General features: G+C 38.5%; 1 protein-coding gene and 1 pseudogene across 3 annotated transcripts; one reads left to right on the top strand and one right to left on the bottom strand.

The window, feature by feature from the left end:
• Positions 1-3,430: 3,430 nt before the first annotated feature.
• Positions 3,431-5,394, bottom strand: LOC125587519 (annotated as a pseudogene).
• Positions 5,395-14,029: 8,635 nt separating this feature from the next.
• Positions 14,030-19,349, top strand: LOC106427124 (probable serine/threonine-protein kinase SIS8). Of its 3 annotated transcripts, XM_013867852.3 has the most exons (13): positions 14,030-14,961; positions 15,152-15,592; positions 15,825-15,928; positions 16,210-17,321; positions 17,396-17,436; positions 17,525-17,593; positions 17,670-17,770; positions 17,957-18,035; positions 18,132-18,230; positions 18,324-18,392; positions 18,472-18,521; positions 18,638-18,814; positions 18,926-19,349. In XM_013867852.3, exons 1-13 carry the CDS (start codon positions 14,443-14,445, stop codon positions 19,056-19,058), a joined length of 2,994 nt encoding a protein of 997 aa, XP_013723306.2. In that variant the 5' UTR covers positions 14,030-14,442; the 3' UTR covers positions 19,059-19,349. The 3 variants fall into 3 exon arrangements, 2 of the variants coding, with proteins under 2 accessions (XP_013723306.2, XP_022558829.2); XM_022703108.2 differs by having other exon boundaries at positions 14,039-14,961; positions 18,132-18,392; XR_007323792.1 differs by lacking the exons at positions 17,957-18,035; positions 18,638-18,814; positions 18,926-19,349 and having other exon boundaries at positions 14,039-14,961; positions 18,472-18,503.
• Positions 19,350-19,661: the final 312 nt, after the last annotated feature.

The raw sequence follows: 19,661 nt of genomic DNA, 5'->3' as shown, positions 1-19,661 counted from the left end.
AATATTCTTCTCTATCTTAGAATAAATATATATATATATATATATATATATATATATATTAAATTAAGAAATCTAAATAATTTTTTTTATAAATTAATAAATTAATAAAATTTTAAAATTTTAATATTATTAATTTATAGAGGTTATACTGTATTTTGTTTTGATATATGAGCAACTTTATTTTATTTATGTACTAGTGGTTTGCCGGCGCTACGCGCCGGGTTTGTATCTTTTATTTCTAATGAGTTCGAAATTCTTATTTGATCCATTTAATAGTGGTTAGTGCTTATAGGGTTTTCAGTGGATGGTCATATATTTTGTTTGTGAATCACTACGATAATCGTTGTAGACATAAATTTTAGTGGGACAAAGGAAAAATTGAAGGAAATCACTATTTATTAATTGCAAAGGAAAGATGCAGAACAAAAGGGAGAAGAGGCAAACGATGCAGTTAAGTTTGGGGAGGCAAACGTTTGTCAATTTTAGTTATTGATATATGTGTTTCTCTTGTTTCACCCGAACAGCCAAACTGTGAAGAAATTTACTTGTTTTGATTGAATATCATTTCATGTGCATATCTTGTATGAGGTATGCCGAAGATCTGAGTCAAAGTAGGTAAGAGAAGGGGATGGATGTCTGAGCGGTTGAAAGAGTCGGTTTTGAAAACCATCTCACAGTATTACTACTCACCCTGTTCCTAAATATAAGATTTTTTAGGTAAAACACACTTATTAAGAAAGTTACTTTTAATCTAAAAAATATCATTAAGATTTTAAATTAAAAACTATTCAACCAATTACAAAATAGAACTATTAAATTTGATTGGTTACACAGTTTTTGATAAACTTAAAACTACCTAGAAATATGAGAACATCCTACATAGTGGAACATAAAAACTATTCTAAACATCCTATATTTAGGAATAGAGGGAATAATAATTTGTGATGTTTAATACGATAAACATGAACCAACTAAAACGAACTAAACCAAAATAAAGAAAGTGGTCTGGATCTGCCAATATCATATAAATCAAATGTTTTTTTTTTCTAAATCGCAGTACATGGATAGAATTCGGTTATGAAACAATCAATCCGAATAAACCAATAAATGATTACCTTAAAGATAGTAATTTAGATATCTGATAAATTATATACTATAATTGATATATATATATATATAACTTATTTTAAAAATACCGTATTAGCCGTTGATTTTAATGAAAATGTTTTCCGAAGGTTATTTTTTTTTTCTTTTTCACCAAACAAAATAAACAATTTTTCGATGACATATTTATTTTATGTTAAATTTTGTTAATTAAAATATTTTGATATCACTAACTTTTATTATGTTTATTTTAAGGGAATTATCATAATTATTAATCTTTTTACTAATTTTTTATATTTATATAAAACACCAGAATAGAAAAATTCCCTTAGATTGCTATTTTTAATTTATTTTCACAAAAATAAACCTCCAATGAGAAAAATGACCAAAAGCGGTTTTATTGAAAGGTAAATATGCATTTATACCGTTATGGTTAACAAATCTAAGTTTTGAGTTAAGGGGTTGGGTTTTGGGATGAGTTCAATTTTTTTAAAAAAAAATATTAAAACTTTCAAAATAAAAAGGGCTATTTTATTCATATTATTTTTTAGGGCTATTTTTATGACAAAAACTTAAAAATAGCTATTTGAGAGAATTGCCCAAACAGAAATACCATTCTATTTAAAATTAGGTTACTGAAAATATATTTGTGTGTTTAATATTATCCGTTTTCTAATCATATAAAAAATTATAAATTTAAATATATTTATGATTTGGTGGTATAAAATCAAATAGATCGAGGACGGACAATATATAAATTAAGCCAAACTAATGTAGATATGATTTTAATATGATGGTTAATTTTTATAAGGGAAATACCCTAGGATAGCACTAAAAAAGTTTCTGTCACAGATATAGACTCTAAAGATAAAAATGACCAAAATGTTTCATTAAAGAGGTAAATATATATTTATACCCCTAGGGTTAACTAATCAAAACCTTAGGGTTTAGAGTTAAAGGGTGGGGATTTGGGATTGAGATTTAAAATTTTATAAAATAAAAAATAAATATTAAAAATTTTAAAATAAAAATTTTAAAAATAGTTTCAAAAAGTATTTTCGAATTACAAAAAGAAAATTTGAAAAAAAAAAAATTTCAAAACATATAATCTAAAACTATAAAATTTTATTTTTTATATATTTAGGGCTATTAGGGTCCTTTTACCTATTAAATGAAACATTTTGGTCATTTTCCTCTTTGTGTTATATTTTTGTGACCAAAACTTGAAAATATCTATTTAGTATAATTACCTTTTTTATAAACCAAAAACTTGAAATTTAAAAAAAAAACGAACCAAAATTAAATCTAAATCCAAATTGAACACCTAAGATCTCTTATGGAGTTTTTATAATTTACTATTTTTCCTCTTCAAACGATAATCGTTCAAGTGTTAATGTAACAAAGTTGACAAACTAACACTTCATATCATGGACTTTTGGCTTGTGACAATATATTTGGCCCCTGATTTTAATACAGATTATTACAGAACCAAATCATTAGCAAAAACAAAACAGAAGAGAAATATGCTTGATACTTGAAGAAAATCAAGACCACCAGAGATTTGCAAATTGGAACCCAGCTAAGCAGCATCTCCAACAGGCCTTCCCATTGATGCATGTTAAAGTATGAAAAACTACAAAGATATAATGAAATATGTTTCGAGTATGTGTTGGATACTGATATACCTTGAGACTTTTCACATTGATATTAACTAATGCAACTAAAACACACACAAGCTCACAGTCGCATATATGAGAGATGGGATCTTAAGCCTCGGCCCAATGTGTTTCTTCGAGCAATACTAATAGCTTAAAGCCGCTTTTATCATACTCAAGAATACGAAAACTCAGTTGTAACATTATGAAAACCATCATGTGTTAGATAGCATGAAGTAGAAAATATTCAGAGTTTGATGCTTCTTCTATAGAACAACATAGTAGAGAGAGTATCTTAACAAATGCAGTAATTACATCCAATATTTAGTAAAGATCTGTAGATTCTTTCACCGTTGGTTACAAACTAAATCATCATGCAACTAATCAGATACTTATAACATTATTTACCAAGCAAGAGTTATTCTAAAATAGTGGCAAGACAATCATGGTTAAAATTAAACAAGAATATGAAATAACAATCAAATAACCATGTGACAGGTTTTGGGTAGATGGTTCTTCCTCATCCTTCTTATGATAATGATATTGGATAGTGATTTCTCCTGTGTTATAAACTGGTATATTTATCACAGCCTGGTGCCGACAGAGAGTATAATTTTAATGTATTTTTTTTTTGTTTTGTTTTGTTTTGTGTAAGCTTCAAACCAAATATGTAACGTATTTGAAATTCATTCGTTAACAAAAAGAACGTGTTGACTATCAACACGGTGGTCCTCAACTCTAGCATCAATGTTAAATCCAGAGGACGACTTCATCGAGGAGGTCCTTTTCAAATGTGAAGGGCTCCCCTCAGGTCCACTGGAATCATCATCTAGGAGGAAGGGTAAACAGTCTTCTTGAGAACTTTCTTCCATGTTTCTCGACGGACTGCTTCCAGAAGAAAGAAAACCGTCCATTGTCCTTGAGCCCAATCTACTCCTGTAGGAGAGATAATCTCATCAGCTACAAATATTTGCATATAAAGAGAGAGAGAGAAAAAAGGCGGTCACATATACCTTGAAAAATTATATGATTGCCTGTCCGAAAGAAAAGGGTGATTAAAGAACTCTTCAAATGTCAAACGTTCCACTGTAAAAGACAAGAGATTCAAGAATGTACTGTAATCGCATTGGATACAAAGAGAGTAGGACCATAAGCTCTTTTACTCTTTACTAATAAGACATGTGAGGTAGGAGATGAATAGAACTTATTATATGGGTCTCATGCAATAGATAGAAAGTAGTCTGATGCTGACCTCGATCAATGCGCAATAACTTCTGACATAGATCTATACAGTCCAAACTTAAATCTCTACAGTCCGCTGGAAATTGTAATCCAGTTGATCTCAAAATGTTTTGGAGCAACTGTGAACAAAAGATCGTTTTAGGCACACCAGAAGACAAAACATTTACGTAGAAATCTGTAAGAGACAGAGAATGCAAAAAAAAACCTGAAGCTGGCTGTTTCCTGTAAAAGGGGTTGTGCCTGTCGCAAGTTGAAATAAGATAGCACCAACACTCCAGAGATCTGCCTGTGTGCTTAAAGATATATTGTAAAAGAGAGAAAGGTCTAGATAGCTTTGTAAGAGAAAGGTTTCTCACCTTTGCATCATACTTCTGAAGTTGCATAATCTCTGGGGCCATGTACAATGGTGAACCGCATAATGTTTCTGCAAGTCTCCTTGGTTGCAACGATCTGCATTAAGGAAAGTGCGAATGTTTCAAATGTAAACTAAAAAGCCCTGAAGAGTGGGGGACAATATGCGTACATCCCTAAGAAGTAAGAAAAGAATGAATTTACCTAGGCTAGAACTCGACAATATACATTCAAAAGCAGCTCGAGCCCATTCGAAACCTTCTCTAATTGACACATATTACACAACTCTTTGATCTTAGTAACAGGGAGAGCTGATTACAATACCTTGCAAATCCAAAATCAGCAATCTTCAGATCTGCATCGTTTCCATCTGTGGATAGAAGAAGATTCTGCTTCAAGAAGGAAAGATTCTTAGCACTTATTAATTTCAACAAAGGTGAAATATCTACCTAGAGTTTACCTAACTGCAACATGAAATGCTTAGCAGTAGCTTCAGGAACACTTCCATGACTCTGAATATACACAGACAAATCACCTCCTCTACAATACTCCAACACCAAATGTACTTTCCCAGGTGACTACACAACACATTCAAACAAAGGGTCAATCTCAAGGAACTAAAACACAGCAGCAAGAAGCATAAAGGATCGAACTTTGGATGTTTTAAAGGACCAACCAACCAACCTCGATCATGTCGATCAAACGGATGATGTTGGGGTGATTGATCCTCCTCAGGATATAAATCTCAGACATGAGACTCTCCTGCAGCTTCTTGTTAAGCCTTCCCATAGCGATCTCCTTGATTGCGACGTGGGTCCCGTGAACACGGTGCCTCGCTTCGGAGACTACAGAGAACGAACCCGACCCGATTTGCCGACCCACCAAGTAGTCGCCGACAACGCGCCCGCTCCTCGCCGTGGACTGGGACATTTTTTTTACTACGACGGCGCCGAGAATCTAGAGAGGATCGTAGGGAGAATTTTCAGGTTGGAATTAAGGTGGAGTTTTCGTGTGTTGAGTTTTCGCAAACGAAAGAGAAACCAAAATGATACTATAGATTAGCTTTTGGGGAAGCTGTACACATGGCGGAAAACCCCCACCCTCCTTGAGCGACGTGGACGGCCTGAAATGGCACATAGTTTAACTTTATTATTAAAGATAGTTGGGTTTCATCTTTGATGGAAGTTAATTATTTTTTTAATTGTCAACGCTTTTAAAAACATTATTTTCGTGAGAGGAAGAAAACTGTTTGGTGGGATAGGTGGTCCCTGGCGGCGATGACGCCTAATTTGCCAATTGGAAGGCCAGAGACCTTCTTTCCAATTTATTTTCTCTGTGGATAACAATGACGTGGCATTAATTTGGCATAAGCCAGTATGGCATTAATTTGGAACAATAATTTTATTGGTGAAGAAAACCTATTGATTTTTTTGTCTTTCAAATCAATCAAATGTAATAGCTCATGACGATATGTCATGGGAGTTTTTTTTTTTGAGAAAGTATGTCATGGGAGTATTAAAGCATCAAAGTGGTGATCTAATAATTTTAATAGCCTAAAGACAATTTTATTTTAAATGAGCTATTTTAATAAATCCAGATACGCAAAAAAGGAATAATGAATATGGAATGCACGATCATAAATAATTTTGCTATTTATTCTACTATTTAAAAGTGCATAATCCATATTTCATTAAAAATGAATAGATAAGTTTTTATATTGCTTAATTAGCTTTTACTGGTTGTACAAAATAGAAACTAGTTTATAACAGAATTTTAGAATTTGAGTGTGGATTTATTTTGTTTTCAGCAAGAAAGAGAAAATGTTAGTTTTTTTTTGTTTTTTTTTTGCTCAACTTCAAACTTTTTATTAACCAAGAGTTGAATCACATAGACACTAAGTTGGATCATACGCTACCCGATCTATACCTCTTTGTACCCTTTCAACCACAACGAAAACAAGATCACTCTTAACACAGAATGACATGTTTCTTAAACCACAACATTCTACCACTAAAAAACAAGATACAACGCAAATTCTAAGACCTCTAATCTATCCTATCAAGAGAATTCCAATTACTGCTCGCTGCAGCTGGTACCAAACGATAGGAGTGAATACACAAGACCAGCTGCATCATCATCAAACGGCGCTTATTCTCATTGCGGGAAGACCGAGAAGCACATAGCACACGCATTGCATCTTGTAGGTGTAGTGACGATCAACACTTGCGACAATCCGTAACCAGAGCTTCTGGACTCCGTTTGATCAATCAAACACCGATAAAGGGCGGGCTGTCGCTTTGGCACCAACCACGAACAAGCTCGAAACCCTGCCACACCGAAGACAAGGCGAATCTACCGGTTCTGTCTATCATCGCGGTACTGCGAATGATTTGCCTCATAACATGAACCACCGAGAACTTAAACACTTTCGGTGACCAATCGAAAGGTCTGAGTCTCTTCACGTCATGTCTCTAAGAACCAGAGAATCAGCTTCTTCTGCAGGAATGAGCCTAGTCGTTGTTGTAGCATGACCGTCGTTTGTCCAAGTAGAGCTCCATAAACTCCTAGCTATCACTTTTAGGATTGAGTAGAGTAATCTGAGTAAATAAGAAAGACTAGAAGTGATTTAGAAGAGATTTGAGTATGAAATGAGATTAGGAGTCTAGGATCGAATCATGTTGAGAGTAAAGACTAAGAGAGACTCATAACTTTCTTAATCTTATTAATGAGTGAGGTTACATATTTATAAGAGGAACACAAGGGTTTACAAGAGGGGAAATGAGCACTATTGAGCCGTGTGTAGTCAAGGCAATGGATTCAAATCAACCACTAGGATGCATCACACGCTTATGGCATCTTGGACTAAAGGTGCTTTAGCTTTCCAGCCTGTTCCAGCCTGGCACCGCGTCCCCTTATCCTTTCAACGGTATGATCCTCTCCCTAAGCTACCCAAGTCACTCCTCCTTAGTTACCGTCTCACTTGGATAAGGTATGGTAAGTTTTGGTTGAGGTTTGGATGGTACGGCCTTGTACGGCCTTGTACGGCCTTGTGCGGCCTACCGTACCATACTCTCCCAAACTTCCCTAAGTACTTCATCTCCTCTTCTCTTCAACTCCTTATCTCTTCATCTCCATATACTCAGCTCATCTCAACACTCCCCCTCAAGCTTAGCTTTGTGGAAGCCTAAGCTTGGACAGCCATGAGATCTTCCTCATTAAAAACCTCACCAAGGAAAACCATTGGGACAAAACCTTAATGAGGGAAAAAGAGTAAAGATCTCATGACTAAGGGGATCAGCTACTTCTCTTCCCAAGATCAATGAGGCCCAATCTGATATGAATGGACTCCATTGTCTTTTGCCTCGCAGCCTTGGTGAATACATCAGCCAACTGATCTTCACTCCTAGTATAACATGGCAAGATGACTCCTAGGACAATCATCTGCCTCACCTTGTGGCAATCAACCTCAATGTGCTTTGTTCTCTCATGGAACACCGAGTTGGAGGCTATGTGAATGGCTGCTTGGTTGTCACAATGCATTGTCATTGGAGTGGCTTGTTCTATCTTTAAATGCTTCAAGATGCCCTTGATCCAAACTAGCTCGTTTGTAAGCTTCAGCATAGCTCTATATTCAGCTTCTGCACTTGAGCATGACACCACCTTCTGTTTCTTACTCTTCCAAGTTACCAAGTTGCCTCCAATGAATGTGCAATAGCCGGTTGTTGATCTCCTGTCAGCTCTATCACCTGCCCAATCCGCATCACAATAGCCCACTACTTCTGTGCTTCCATTGCACCCCATCCATACTCCTTGATCCGGCGAGCCATTCAGATACATTAGCAGCCTCTCCACCATACGCCAATGATGTTCCTTGGGAAGCTGCATGTGTTGACTCACCTGATTCACAGCAAAGCATATATCAGGTCTTGTGATGGTAAGATAAATCAATTTGCCAACAAGTTTTCTATAGAGTTTAGGATCATGAAATGGCTTGATGTCTTCAATCTCCCCCTCTCTTGGTACTTTGTAGCCATCCTCCATTGGCATCCTTGCTGTCTTGCCTCCATAAGCACCTGCACCTTTCAGAAGATCAAGTGTATACTTCCTTTGGGACATGAACAAACCTTCCTTGGATCTACAAATCTCAATTCCAAGAAAGTATTTCATTTCTCCCAAGTCTTTTATTTCAAACATAGACTTTAGAAACTCCTTGGTTTCTTTGATACCTTCCTTATCACTCCCTGTGATAATGATATCATCCACATACACAAGAAGAGCAACCATACCTGAGGGAGTAGTGAGGGTAAAGAGAGTATGATCCAATTCTGACTTCTTAAAGCCTTGGCCGTTCAGAGTTGTGCTCAACTTGTTGTACCAAGCTCTTGGAGATTGCTTCAACCCATAGATAGCCTTCTTTAGCCTCAGTACATTCCCTCGTTTCACTAGATGTTCAAGACCAGGTGGAGGATACATGTATACTTCATCCTCAAGTTCTCCTTGTAAGAATGCATTCTTCACATCCATTTGCCACAATCCCCATCCAAGATTAACTGCCAAGCTTAGTACAATTCTAATGGTATGTAACTTGGCTACTGGTGCAAATGTCTCAATGTAATCCTCTCCATATGTTTGAGTGAACCCTCTTGCTACTAATCTAGTCTTCTTCCTCTCAATCTTCCCATCAGCCTTGTATTTGATTGTGAAGATCCATCTGCTAGATACTGCCTTCTTCCCTTTTGGTAGTTCACTCTCATACCATGTATCATTTTTGATCATAGCTCCTGCCTCAGCTCCTACTGATTCCTTCCATTCCTTATCCTTCATTGCCTCTTCATAGCTTCTTGGAATGTGATTCTCATCTAAGTTTACCATGAATGCACAATGTGCTTCTGGATATTTAGCAAAAGAACACACGGCCTGAGTAGGATGCTTCACAGCTTGGGCATTGTAGTACACTCTTGTGTTTACCCAACTGGAAGGATCCTTTCTCAGCCTTGTACTTCTTCTCAACACTGGCCCTTCTTGCGCCATCTCTTGTTCTTCTTCTTGTGGCAGTACACTTGGTTCAGATCTTTCTTCTCCTAGCTGACTTGCTTCAGCTCCTTCTTCCCTTAGCTGACTCTCTTCAGCTCCTTGTTGATCATTTGATTCCTCAGCTTGATCATGAGAACCAGAACTCTCTTCTCTACTTGTCTCTTCATGGTTTTGAGTTCTTGTTTCATTCCCCCCCTCATGGTCAAGATTGGAGGTCTGATGATCCGGTACTGGAGTAGTGCTTCTTCCACCTTGATTCATGTTGATTCCAAGACCCTCTAGGATAATCCTCAATGTTTCAGCTCTATCAGAAGTGAGATCTTTCAAATCATCTTGAGTCTGCTCCTCATAGTATCCTTTTTCTTCAACAAACTTCACTTCTCTAGATACTAACACTCTCCTTGTGTTAGGATCATAGCACTTGTATCCTTTCTGACTTGATGAATATCCAATAAACATTGCCTTTGAACTCTTAGCTTCTAGCTTGTTTCTTATCTCTCCAGGCACCATCACAAAACACAAACATCCAAAGATCTTCATATGCTCTAGAGAGGGTTTGTACTGATTCAGTACCTCAAATGGTGATCGTCCTTGAAGAATCAGAGTTGGTGTCCTGTTGATGAGATAACAAGCCGTAGCAACTGCATCACTCCAAAACTTCTTAGGCACATTAGATTGAAACATCATAGACCTGGCTACTTCCATCAAATGCCTGTTCTTCCTCTCAGCCACACCATTCTGTTGTGGGGTATAGGGACAGCTTGTCTGATGAAGGATTCCATGCTGAGATAGGTGTAGTTTGAATGCTTGTCCTGTGTACTCTCCTCCATTATCTGACCTAAAAATCTTTATCTTGGCATTGTAATGGTTAGTCACATAGGTTTGAAAGTTTTTAAATGCATCAAGTACCCTATCTTTGGTTGGAATTAAGGTTAACCAGGTGTATTTGGATTTTTCATCAATGAAAGTTACATAGTACTTATGGCTATCTCTAGACAGGCAAGGTGCAGTCCAAACATCAGAATGAATGAGATCAAAACATTTTTCATAAACAGTAGTGGACTTGGTAAAGACAGTTCTACAATGCTTGCCTAAAATGCAAGCTTCACACTCATTATTCTCAAAGGAAACACCTGGCAACATCAGTTTTAAAGCCTTATTATGAGGGTGTCCTAATCTAGCATGCCACAGTGCATTTTTACTTAAACTAGAACCAGAAACAGAAGTAAACGAGCAGCTATATCTAGAAACAGGAGTGAGATCTTCAAGTAAATATAGTTCTCCTTTAGTCACTCCCTTTCCAATCATCTTGCTGCTTTTAATATCCTGAAACTTCACATCATTAGGACTGAATATAACATTGCATTGTAAATCAGTAACACATTTCTTAACAGATAACAAGTTTGAAGTAAATTCAGGCATATAAAAAGCTTTAGTTTCCTTATCAAACAGTTTAAGACTTCCTATTCCTCTAATAGGAATCTTATCTCCATTAGCAATCATCACATTTCCATTCATTGGTACAATGTTTTTAATCAAACTAGTATCACTTATCATATGATGAGATGCTCCTGAATCAATCACTAATGGCTTAATGTCATGAGAACTAGCAATATGTGCAAGGATACTAGATGGTTTGAATGTATGATCATTTCTAGCAAAGTTTGCAATCCTAGATTGATTTACCATTTCTATCAAGCTCTCATGCATCCTATCAGTTCTAGTTAGATTCTTATAGTTCTCTACTACACTAGCACCAAATGAATACCCAAATGTGTTACCATTCTCCTTGAACAACTTAATGAGAGCATCAAGGTCGGATCTCCTTAGATACTCTTGATCATTGTTCCCACGGTTGCTTAGTGCTCCAGTGTAGGCTACAAGAGACTTCCCATCACCTGCCTCACGCCCATCTATCTCCTTTCCTTTGCTTGTACCAACACCACTTGTACCATCCGAGACATTAGCCCTTGCCTCACGATCCTTCATGAACTTAGCCGGCTTGAGGTGAGGGTGGAGTATCCAGCATTGGCTCTTCTTGTGACCATGCTTCTTACAGTGATCACAACTCCCATTGAACCTCCTCTCCTCAAACTTCCCATGCGCAGCCTTGTTTGCTTGTGGAGCTTCACTCCCCTCCTCTTGAGTTGCTTGACTTGCAAGGGAAAGATCTCCTTTCTTCCCAAACAGCCCAATGGAGCCTTGCTCCTTCTGAATCCGTGCACACACATCCTCAAGGTCAGGTAGAGTATCCTCCCTAAGTAAGTGCTGGATGAGACCGTTGTACGTCGGGTTTAGGGTGAGGAGTAACCCAAAGACCTTATCTTGCTCTCTCCTCTTGTTAAGCTCATCAGCATCCGTTGTGCTTGGCCTAAGCATCTCCATCTCGGACCAGAGGCTTCTGAATCTTCCTAGATGCTTAGTGAACTCCATGTCTTCTTGTACAAGGTTGTTGATAGCTTGCTTCACCTCAAACACTCGGCTTAGGTTTGAAGTGTTGCCATACACCTTCTTCAAAGTATCCCACAGCTCTTTAGCAGACTCACAGTAGCTGTATGCATCCAGAATAGCCGGCTCAAGGGACGCATGGAGCACAGACATCACCAACATGTCCTCTTGATGCCACTTCTCTTCTGCCTTGCTTGCGGCTTCATCTTCAGCCTCTCCTTGAGTGATGAGCTTTGGAGCTTCTCCTGGCGTGATGTGTTTCCAAAGCCCCTTGCTTCCCACTGTGGTTCTCACCATCCGAGACCACACCAAGTAGTTGTTTCCCTTGAAACACACCGCCACTTTCATGTTCATGTTCATCCCACTCTCCATGTTGAATGTAGAACCCTTTAGACTTCAATAATTTTCTCTTGAGGTAACTTGTCTTGAGCGAACACCACACAGCTTCAATAACACCTCACACAACCAATAGAACTCAGAAAGACTACCCAGAACCGCTTACGAACACACGAACACCAAACTGTCTCTTCAAAGCTTCAATCTTGAATCTTTAAAGAACTCAACGAAACCAAGTTTCCTATTAACCTGGCTCTGATACCATATCACTTTTAGGATTGAGTAGAGTAATCTGAGTAAATAAGAAAGACTAGAAGTGATTTAGAAGAGATTTGAGTATGAAATGAGATTAGGAGTCTAGGATCGAATCATGTTGAGAGTAAAGACTAAGAGAGACTCATAACTTTCTTAATCTTATTAATGAGTGAGGTTACATATTTATAAGAGGAACACAAGGGTTTACAAGAGGGGAAATGAGCACTATTGAGCCGTGTGTAGTCAAGGCAATGGATTCAAATCAACCACTAGGATGCATCACACGCTTATGGCATCTTGGACTAAAGGTGCTTTAGCTTTCCAGCCTGTTCCAGCCTGGCACCGCGTCCCCTTATCCTTTCAACGGTCTGATCCTCTCCCTAAGCTACCCAAGTCACTCCTCCTTAGTTACCGTCTCACTTGGATAAGGTATGGTAAGTTTTGGTTGAGGTTTGGATGGTACGGCCTTGTACGGCCTTGTACGGCCTTGTACGGCCTACCGTACCATACTCTCCCAAACTTCCCTAAGTACTTCATCTCCTCTTCTCTTCAACTCCTTATCTCTTCATCTCCATATACTCAGCTCATCTCAACACTAGCCTCCTGACGAACCATAGACGATCCTTCTTTGTTGCAGGAATCAAGAACGCACATACCTCCAGATTCCATCAGGCTGACACACATCCACCTTTTGGTCTTAGAGCACGCCTTCAAAGATAAATCTTCAAAGTCCACTTGGGCGAGAAGTTGACTGAAGCAACACCAAAGCTCAGATCTGCTCTAGTCATCATCACACACGCCGTTCCTCGTCCAGATCCGAACCTCAAGCCAACCACACCCATCCAGCTTTCAGATCTGCAAGACAAATCCAAAGCCACACGCCGCCATAACGATGTTGGGAGTCTCCCTTCAAAGGGAACACGAATGTCTCCTCATCCAATAAACCCTAAACGCCGACCCAACCCTGCCTCCTTTACCGACTCGCCGCCGTTCCATAGATCCGCCGTCACCGTGTCTAGCTACACTCCACCGCGGTCAGAGTAGAGCTAGGAGCTTCAAACAAAACACAGAATCGTCGAGCATCTCGCCGGTAGGAAGAGGAGTTTGAGGAGAGCAAAGAGAAAACGAGAGGGAAGGAGAAAGATGCATCCGACACCGGGAGTGGGCTCCGACCGTCGGGGGATCGCCGCAGAGATTAGGGTTAGTCCGAAGGTTCGAGAGAAAAGTGGATTTTTAGAGAAACTGTTAGTTTTGTTTTGCTAGACTAGAGAACTAAAAGGGATTTTCCTAAAATTAAAACAAAATAGTTTTTTTTTTGAATAAAACAAAATAGTTTTCTTTTATACAAAACTAATGAGAAAAAGAGAAGAATACATATATATATATAAATGCTAATTCCACATGTTATTCTGATAAATTATTTATTTTTGTTACAATGTAAATTTTTTTGTTTTAATAAATTCTGTTGTTGAATAAAAATGAGAGAGATGTGGAGTGAAAGAAAAAACAATGTTTTTATTTTTGCATGTCACAACAATTACAAAAAAAAAAAAAAGCAAAAAAAAATTCAAGTCTCCAGGTAAAGAATCCACTTCTCTAGTAATCTATCTACTCCTCTCTGTTTTTAGTTGATTTTTGTCGGACTTTAAGAGAAAGAGAAAGAGAAAGTGGCCTATCTGTGGACTTTCTCTCTATAGAGAGAGAGAGAGAAGCAAAGAGGATTCGTTCGTTTACTTGCTCAAAGCTCGAAACTTTCATCTCTTCCTCGTTATTGGGCTTTGATCAGCTTTTTTGAAATCCGGAGAAAAGGAACTATCTTTTGGTCTCTGCTCGAAATCAAAATCTGATCTTTCTTGAGAGAGTCTTGCTCCGATTAAGGTTTCCTTCTGCTTGCAGTTAGATCTCGGGGTCGTGTTAGCGAGGAATTAGGGTTTTAACCATCCTTCTTCATTTCTCTGTTGATTCGAGGGGATGGAGAAGCTCACAGGCCGATGCTCGCTGCTCTAGCATTCCGATCATGAAGATGAACATGAAGAAGTTTCTAAAAAAGCTGCGTATCAATCCCAATCAGCGAGAAGACGGGGAAGGCTCGGTATCAAACAGGAGCAACAAGTCGAGTGATGCAGAGCCATCTCCTTCTGATTCTTCGAGGTCTCAGGAAAGCAAGACCAACCCTGAGTTCAAACCCTTTGCGGGGTTTTCGAATTGGCTAAGCTCTGTTGCTCAGAGGAAAAGCTCTAGCACAACAGCGTCTTCCAATGCTAATAATAGTAGCACAGGGGATGAGGCGAGCTTGGAACGTGGTGCTCCTGTTGCGTCTGAATCCGTGATGAAAGATTTGGGTTCTGGTACTTCCAAGGATCCTGAGGTTGAGGAAGAGTATCAGATACAGCTGGCTCTTGAGCTAAGTGCTAGGGAGGATCCTGAAGCTGCTCAGATTGAGGCTATTAAGCAGTTCAGTTTAGGTTCTTGTCCTCCTGCTCCTGCTCCTGCTCCTGAGAATTCTCCTGCTGAGCTCATGGCTTATAGATACTGGGTAATGATTTTGACTCATTGCCATAATTAGAAATGTTTCAAAGTTATCATTTTTTTTCTGCTAGAGAGTGATAGATACAAGAAAAGCTAAATTGATTATCCTCTATAGAATTCTAGTAATGTGTGTTATGATACAAGAATCCACCTCAAGGCATTATATATGATCCGTAATTTCGATGCTTTTTTTGCAGCATTATAACTGTCTTGGCTATGATGACAAGATCGTGGATGGTTTCTATGACTTGCGTGGAGTAATCAATGAATCTTCCTTAGAAAAGTTACCTCCCTTAGTTGATCTTCAGGGGACACTTGTGTCAGATGGTGTAACTTGGGAAGCTGTTCTAGTGGACAGAAGCAAAGACTCTAATCTGTTAAGACTTGAACAGAAGGCCCTTGATATTGCAGCGAAATCAAAGTCAGTGTCTTCTTCAGGCTTTATGAACAGTGAATTGGTAAGGAAGCTGGCGGTTTTAGTTGGAGATTACATGGGTGGACCTGTTGTAGACCCAGATAGCACATTAAGAGCTTGGTGGAGTCTGAGCTACAGTTTGAAAGCAACCCTCTGTAGCATGGTTTTGCCCTTGGGTTCTCTAACTATTGGATTGGCTCGTCACCGCGCCTTGTTGTTCAAAGTATGTACCCTGCTCTCTCTTACTTTTATTTTGTGTTAAAATTAGCATAAGAGGGGAATTAATTTTTAATCTGGTGACCGTTGATGCTTCTTACTAGTTTGGTGCATGTTCCGTTGAAATTTTGCGCAAAAGTCCCTAGTTTGTATAACTTTACGCATATTACAGACAAAGCTTATTGCACCTCTAAAACGCGTGCGGTGTTTTGTTTCTTCTTTCTTATGAGACTTTGTAGGTTTTGTGTGATAGTGTTGGTGTTCCTTGTCGAATAGTCAAAGGACAGCAATATACCGGTTCAGATGATGTGGCAATGAACTCCATTAAGACTGATGATGGCAGGTGACGTTCATATTCAATAAAATTCGTTATCTATATTTATCAATTTCTCTAACACTTGTAGAGGAGAATGTGTGTATACGTAAAACTGAACATTGGTGCATATGGATTTGAGTTTGTGTTGTATAGCTAACTCGCATCTCTCAAAGTTCAAATCTAATATAGAGGCTAGATAACAAAAATATAAAATGAAAGCATGATTGACTGTGTTTTTGGCTTGTATTGTGATTATTTCTGCTGGAGTTGCAATGTACTTCCCTAACTAATGGAAATGTGAACTTCAGGGAGTACATTGTTGATCTCATGGGAGATCCAGGCACCCTCATCCCCGCTGATGCAGCTGGACTACAAATGGACTATGACGATTCTGTCTACTCTGCTAGTCCCAGAGATGTCGATTCATCTCATGTAGCTTCTTCCAGCAGTTGGGTTGAGACCTCATTTGAAGAGCCAGCAGAATCTTGGTCAGCTGAACATCCCTCTAGGACCAAGGGTTCCTGGGAGGAAAAGCAATCTGAAGGTGGAGGAGATCTCATGATCCGTCCAAATACTTTTAAAGAAGTTGTGGGAAGTCAAAAGGCTCCAGTTCAACAGCTTTCCAGCAAACCTACTCATTCTTTCGCTCATGCCAGATCGCCTTCTTGGACTGAAGGTGTTAGCTCTCCAGCTGGACGCAGGATGAAAGTGAAAGATGTTTCACAATATATGATCGATGCTGCCAAAGAGAATCCTCACCTAGCTCAGAAACTTCATGATGTATTACTTGAAAGTGGAGTTGTTGCTCCTCGGAATTTGTTTTCTGAAGTTTATTCAGAGTCAATGGAGGCAACAGTTGAAATCAAACCTGTGGCTGAATCCAATGATGAGAAAGGGGAAGATTTTGGAACAATTCAACAAGGAAGAGTCCAGAGCAATCTTGGTCCTGTGAGGTTTTTGCCTCCACTCCCAAGGCCGCAATCTAAAGCAAATACTCATGATCAACGTGAACATTCAGGACCTCTCGGTCATATGTCTGATTCTTCACATTCTGAAACATCTACCGACTATCCCAGAAATGTTCCTGTTGCCGTAGCTGCAGCTGCTGTTGTTGCATCTTCCATGGTTGTTGCTGCCGCCAAGTCAGCAAACTCGGATTCCTCCACCTTAGAACTTTCTGTTGCAGCTGCTGCTGCAGTTGTGGCGACAGCTGCAGCAGTGGGAAGACAGCTTGAACTAGATTCACAAAGCAATGAGGATGGTGGTTCTGGTGGGCCTTACGGGCCAAGTTCAGGAGGAGAAAGAATATCCGACAGATCTACTGGCAATGAAAGTTCGAAATCTGATGCTGCAATTGATGATGTGGCTGAATGCGAGATTTTGTGGGAGGAAATTACTGTGGCTGAGCGTATCGGACTGGGTACTGACTTATGCTCTACTCTATGTAGTACTGTAACAAATAAATATTTTAGATTTTATCTTTTCTTTCTGCAGGATCATACGGAGAGGTGTATAGGGGAGATTGGCATGGAACTGTGAGTAGCTCTTAATTGTCTGAGAGCGATAGAGAAGTGGAAAATTTTCTTATTATTTCAAATAACGATGAAACTGTTGATTTGGTAGGCAGTGGCCGTCAAGAAGTTCATTGACCAAGATATTACCGGAGAGGCACTTGAGGAATTCAGAAGTGAGGTACAAGCTTTTCCTTCTCTGAAAACTCTCCCACCCTTTCAAGTTTTGTAAACATGTTATTTGAATTTGATGCAAGGTCCGGATGATGAGAAGGCTCAGACACCCTAACATTGTTCTCTTCATGGGAGCTGTAACCCGTCCACCACACCTCTCAATTGTTACAGAATTTCTTCCTAGGTATTGTTATGTTCCTTTCACAATTCAATTGTTTTCACGCTATACGATTTTGGCATATCTTTAATGATAACTGTCCCTGTCCCATCCATTAATGAGTAGAGCTCAGACTCTTTCTTTGTGTACTTTCCTTGCATCTTTTTACTTTATAGCTTTTCACAAATTTGAAGAAAAAAATTGCTTGTGCAGAGGTAGCTTGTATAGGTTAATCCACAGGCCTAATAACCAATTAGATGAGCGAAAGCGTCTGAGGATGGCTCTTGATGCTGTATTATTACTATTTCACTTCCACTCCTTTTACCTTTTATGTCTATTTGTATCTTCTTGATTTGTTTCTTACAAAAAATACTTCCAACCACTGTAGGCTCGTGGAATGAATTATTTACACAGCTGTAATCCAGTAATTGTCCATCGTGATCTCAAATCTCCAAACCTTCTAGTTGACAAAAACTGGGTTGTCAAGGTCAGTAATCCCTCCTCTTCCATTTTAGTTTTCTCTCCAACCAAAACTTATGTTATCATTCATATCTCTGTAATAGCTTTACATATTTCTCAGGTGTGTGATTTCGGATTGTCTAGGATGAAACTAAGCACATACCTCTCTTCAAAGTCAACAGCAGGCACGGTAAGCTGCTAGAAGAAAGTCACTAGTTGCTAGTACATAGATTCTTAGCTAGGTATAATAATGTATTTGCTCATTTCAGGCTGAATGGATGGCTCCAGAAGTACTTAGAAACGAACCTGCTGATGAAAAGTACGGTTTTTCTAAAGCATTTTACCCAAAGAAACATGCTTCTAGCGTGATCTTTTTTTTTTGTTTCACATGTGATGTTTCCTTTTAAAGAACCAGATCCATCATGTGAAAAACAGGTGTGATGTGTACAGCTATGGAGTAATTCTATGGGAACTCTTTACGTTACAGCAACCATGGGGGAAGATGAACCCAATGCAAGTTGTTGGAGCGGTTGGGTTTCAACATCGACGACTAGAAATCCCTGAATCTGTGGATCCTCGAATTGCAGATATCATCAGTAAATGTTGGCAGACGTAAGTAGTGTTAATGTCATTTTCTATTGTAGAATCTTTATCATTTTTGTTTTCTTAATGAATTTACTCTGGTCTGTAATGGTTATAATCTTTTTCTTTTTTTTTTGTTAGGGATCCAAGGTTAAGACCAAGTTTTGCAGAGATTATGACCTCTCTAAAGCAGCTACAGAAACCTATAATGAGTCCAAACGTTCAAAGAGCAACTCCCAGTACTTCTTCAATGGTCACTGAGCAGGAGCAGTAATAGAGTTGAAGAAGATGACTAAAGCGGTGATGGTGGGATCACTATGTGCATGGTTTGTTGTGGTGTGCTGGCTCATGTGTAATTCCCCAATGTTGTTTTTTTTTTTGCGTAACAAACTGTAAAAAGGAAGAAGGCGAAAAAGGAAAAAAGGAAAAAAAGAAAAGAAAATTATTTTGGTAATGGTGGAAACATTGAGAATTGAACTTGAAAGCAGGATGGACTCTCATGTACAAAATTCAAAAGAATTCATCATTTACCTTGTTGGGAACACAAAAGACTCGTTTATTTCAATGATACTTGACTGTTATTACTTACAATGATAAGACCTTTAGACAGTTGGTGGACTAGACACATTTGGAAACAAAGACAAGAAAGAAACAATTGGCACTTGCGGTGGGTTCAAAACCATATAGGAAAGGATAATGACCTGATACCGCTGGGAGTATGTAGTTGAGATTGAAGGAGTCTCAACTGCTCCTGCTTTAGTTTTGATCTCTTGTTAAATGCTTCAGTCTGTTGTTGTGAATAGTGTTGTAATTGACAAAACTTTTTTCTTGTGTGGAGCTGTTTTATGATTATATCAAGTTATAATTTAGATTTATA

Source organism: Brassica napus, chromosome C5, assembly GCF_020379485.1.
Source record: "Brassica napus cultivar Da-Ae chromosome C5, Da-Ae, whole genome shotgun sequence".
Lineage (NCBI taxonomy): Eukaryota > Viridiplantae > Streptophyta > Magnoliopsida > Brassicales > Brassicaceae > Brassica > Brassica napus.
The sequence above is the reverse complement of the archived record's forward strand: the minus strand, read 5'-3'. Positions and strand labels throughout refer to the sequence as shown.